This window comes from Branchiostoma belcheri, unplaced genomic scaffold, assembly GCF_001625305.1.
Source record: "Branchiostoma belcheri isolate BF01 breed outbred unplaced genomic scaffold, Haploidv18h27 scaffold5, whole genome shotgun sequence".
NCBI lineage: Eukaryota > Metazoa > Chordata > Leptocardii > Amphioxiformes > Branchiostomatidae > Branchiostoma > Branchiostoma belcheri.
The window spans coordinates 7,397,133-7,401,459 of NW_017804131.1; the positions used below are offsets into that span (position 1 = coordinate 7,397,133).

Genomic DNA, 4,327 nt, shown 5'->3' on the forward strand with positions numbered 1-4,327 from the left:
AAACGTACCGAGCGAGTTGGAGACCGACTCTGGCGACGATCAGTGGAAGGAGGTCGGGAATCACGCTCCCAGGAAGGCGAGCGGGCACGGTAACGGTCGGAAGACGGACGGTGGTAGTCCCTGTCTCTAGAAGAAGGGCGACGTGAGGTTCTGTCCCAAGAAGGGGAGCGAGCAGAACGTCGGCTGGCGTCTGATGAGCGGAACGGTGATCTCCCTCTGGATCGGGGACGGAAAGGAGACGTGGACCGCGGAGGGTCATCGGTGGGGGAGATGCGGTGGTGTTTCAAGAGGTCTGTCAAGTCTGATACTTGGCGGGCCAGGTCAGCAACAGTACGGTGTAGGGAGGTATCGTTGCGGACGGCACTCACCGCGGGGTGATGGAAGGTAGGATCGACAGCATGAGCGTTGTTGGCCTCCCATGCAGCTGCTGTAGCGGCCTGTTCCAGCATGGTAGCGGTTTTGACTGCTTGGTCCACTGTTGTGGCCTGCACCTCGCGAAGCCGTCTGTGGATGGTAGGATCAATTCCCCTGAAGAAGTAGTCCAAGGTAAGCCCTCAACCGCTGCTTCGTTGTACTCAGGATAGGCTTGGCTTACCAACCTGCGTAGATCAAGTGCAAATACGATCAAGGGTTCTCCAGGTTGGCGTGTTCGTTCCTGGAGCGACTGGCGGAACGTGTAAATGTAGTGTTCCTTGGAAAAGGCAGTGGCCAGGCGCTGAGTCAGTGTTGAATAGGTAGCACGGGCCTGCCTCGGCAAACCAAGGTAGAAACGCAGGGCATGGTGGTCAAGGAAAGTTGGGAGGGCCATGGCACGTTCCTCAGGGGTGTACTTCTGAGAAGTGGCATAAAGGTCAAATTTGTTGAGCCACAAGGTGAAGTCATCATCAGTGCCGTTAAATGTGGGTGGCAGTCTTGTCTTGAGGCGGAGGTCTGACGAGGGTTGCTGGTTGGTGGTGTCCTGAGTCATGGCAGGGGGTGGAGCCTGGTGGTAAGAAGCCCCGGCAGGGCTGGTCCCATGAGTGTTGGATTCAGCAACAGACGTGGCTGTGGGCACGGTACCCCTACCAGGAAAAGATCCTGTAGCGTAAGCAGACTGAGCATACTGATTGTACAGTGGTGTGGGACCCACCTGTGGTGTTGTACGTGGGAGGGCGCCTGGGAGGGTGGTTGCAGTTCGGACACCGGATGCGCCACGGGATTGAATGGGGGAAATTTCTGAAGGTGACAACAGTGGTCGCAGCCGTGGAAAGGTAATTTCCTCATCGTCTTCTAGCGTAAACGGATGGAGGTTAGCCATACCTGGAGTCTTGGTAGAGCAGGGTAGACACGAGTCAACCAGGTGGGGGAGGGGGGCGCTCGAACGTCGGTCGGCAATGTGCTCCAAATGCGATCCACAAGACAGAGCTGGCGGGAGTTCGAAGCCAGACACCGCTGCCACCAATATAAGTGTCCAGTTGGTGAAGATATTGGAACTTATAAGTAATCACTCCAGGAATGAAGATGCGAGAAGTGCTGGGATATGAAATGTATTCTTGTCAGAACATGTGCAGTCCGTGACCTCTGACCGGACTGGTCCAATAGTTTGTGGGGGTGTATATTGTATCCTTACAATATAATTATAATAAAAAATATATTAATAATTGTACCTTTTTATTCGAGCAGATTTACTACAATCGATTCTACATCCCTTAGATGTGCAGTGTCTGCCATTTTAACTACCATCTTTTTAAATTGTCACTGCATTTTATTAATTATGTAAAATACTGTTTGTATGTATCAAATTGTTTTTAAACTGTGTAAATTGGGCGCAATTCAGTGATACACTGCAATGTTCAATAAAGTGATCTTGAATCTTGACTCTTGAAAAATTTCTCCAGGCCCCTTTCTTGAAATACTTTCCTGTTCCTGTAGAACACTGTTGTGAAAGCAGACCTTTACCAGAACTGTGGAGACTTTGGTACTGTTGGTAGCTACCCCACTGGACTTCCACTGACTGTCAAACTAACAGGTGAGTAACATATGGTAGAAATATGTGGGAATGACTTTGAGTATACAATCTATGTATATGTTTTTCTTTTTCGTTCTGGTCTTTTTCAGTAGAATAACCTAGTGAGACTTGTCACATGGCTTCTCTAAAGTGTGACGTCAACACTGGCTCAAAAGTCTCTAGTAAACAAAAGTCTTGGAACAAAAGTTTTAACTTTCAACATCTTTCATCATATTAGTCAAGGAAACAGCCTCATTAAAAGTTAGTAAAATGAACTTTGTTCCAACACACAGATCAAATTGTTGAAAATTTGATGTCTGTTTAACCCTTGTGTTGGAATAAAGTTCAACATTTAAGGGTTAATGACCCGCCCCGAGGTGAATATGGTGTGATCAAGCCTTGTCAGTTGCTATAACCACCGAATGAGCCACTGAGTAAGCGCAGCGAATGAGGTGGCTTTATGAGGTGGTTATAGCTACTGACAAGGCTTTATCACACCATATTCCCCGGAACATCGGAAGGGGGTCACAGGCAGGGAACAGGTGTTCTTATGGGAGTCACATGAGGTCATTGGAACACAACAAGTTATTTTTGGATTTTTTTTAACAGAGCGGTGTTCTATATGGGTCACCCCAGGTCATATATGGGTGATTATTGGGTTGTTAAATGTATGGATTGGGATGAATAATGACCAGGTTTTGACTCTGTTTGTGACATTTGCGTCATAAGGAATGTGGAATGGAGCCTTGGTCAATGTCACCCGGCTATATGATAATTTACTATAAACTTTCATGATAACATAATTTTTTTTCGTTGTTTCTTGTTGTTTCAGAGCGTCCGCCAGTACTGTTTGAAGTGAAGTGTTTAGAACACAGCTTGCAGATGGGAGGGATACCCTGGCACTACCTCATCACTCCTCCAGCACAAGGGTACAAGGGAGTCTTCCATGTCAAGTCTCTGCAAACAGGTGCCATGGTAATACATTCTTCAATGATTTCAAGGCTTTAGGAGGGCATGCCCTTTTTTGTAAGACGTATTCACGCCTTTGTAGTCTTTGTAATCCGAAGGCAGCCTCCCAAAAAATCGACGTAAAAAATAGTACTGTAACATTAGCTGCAAAGCTTAAAAGTCATAATCAGCTCTGAGACTTAGTCAGAGTAATCGGCAGCAAAAATGTTGTGGAATTTGTAATCACTCTCCACTCCCCTTCATTTTCCTTGTCAAAGGTGCTACATTAAGCATCTTTGAATTGCATTTTTCAGGCCAAGAATGGAGTGTTGGACATGGACAGTGTTTCTGTTGAGCCAGACAAGGCCTTTTTCCATACAGACGACTCTGGAAGGATCTTCCACATGGGGCCCAGCACACTCAGGTAGCCTTCATACAATATCCGTGAATAGTTTCATCAGGTTGGTAAGTTACTAGTAAAGAGACTCTTTTTACACAACCAAGTGTTTTGTTTTAAGTTAAGACTTTTGGTCCAAAACAAAAAAATTCTCTCACATAGAGCTTTCGACCAGTCACTCTGGTCTTCCTCAGTAGACTGACCCAGTGAAGCATGTCACGTGGCTTTTTTGAAGTGTGACGTCAACACTGGGTCAAAGGTATCTAGTAGACGATGTCGGCCCCCGTCGCGGTTCAATGAAGGGTGATGGGCCCTGATCATGATGTAAATGACTTCCTTCACCCCTCTCAAAAAATAGTCTTGTTCAGTGTCTAAAATCCTTACAGTGTCAAGTGAAAAAAAATGTCCGGGTGACTCTATGTGGATGTGTTGAGACACCTCTGAACTGGCAGAGCTACATTTGTAGGCCGTGTATGTTCTTGAAACCTGGCTTTTAGAGACCTCTCTGTTTCCCCAATGAGAGGTCTCTAAAAGCCAGGTTTCAACCAACACAGATGGACTTTCATGATAGTAAACCAAGTGTTTTGTTCACAGCTGACATTGTAGTGAGAGGATTCCTATAGAAGTCAGAGATCTCTGATTTCTTGACATGAATGTTATAATTCATTTTAATGTTTTGTTTATGTCCTTTATATCAATAGGGTACTGAGAATAAGGAGAGGCAGCCATGGCTATGAACTAGTGCCAGATTTTGTCATCGATGCTTATTCTCAGTCTACAACTAATGGACCTCAGGTATTTTAAATTTGTGCTTTTCCCTTTTTTTGTGTGATTATGTGTATTTTCTATCTGTACGTATGTATGTTTTCGTTTATATGGATGAGTGATGCCTGAAATAAAGAACGTGAGAGAGAGAGAGAGAGGAGAGGGAGAGTGAGAGAAAGAAAGAAAAGAGAGAGAGAGAGAAAGAAAGAAACTTTAAGAAAGAAAGAAAA

The 4,327-nt window shown here is 45.4% G+C and overlaps 1 protein-coding gene across 1 annotated transcript in view; it reads left to right on the plus strand.

Annotated features, from left to right (window-relative positions):
- Positions 1 to 4,327, plus strand: part of LOC109480031 (DDB1- and CUL4-associated factor 17-like) — a 29,370-nt gene that overhangs the window by 13,347 nt on the left and 11,696 nt on the right. The window contains exons 9-12 of the mRNA XM_019782175.1: positions 1,912 to 2,008; positions 2,820 to 2,962; positions 3,250 to 3,359; positions 4,034 to 4,127. Coding sequence (XP_019637734.1) covers positions 1,912 to 2,008; positions 2,820 to 2,962; positions 3,250 to 3,359; positions 4,034 to 4,127 — 444 coding nt within the window. The remainder of the gene's footprint in view (positions 1 to 1,911; positions 2,009 to 2,819; positions 2,963 to 3,249; positions 3,360 to 4,033; positions 4,128 to 4,327) is intronic.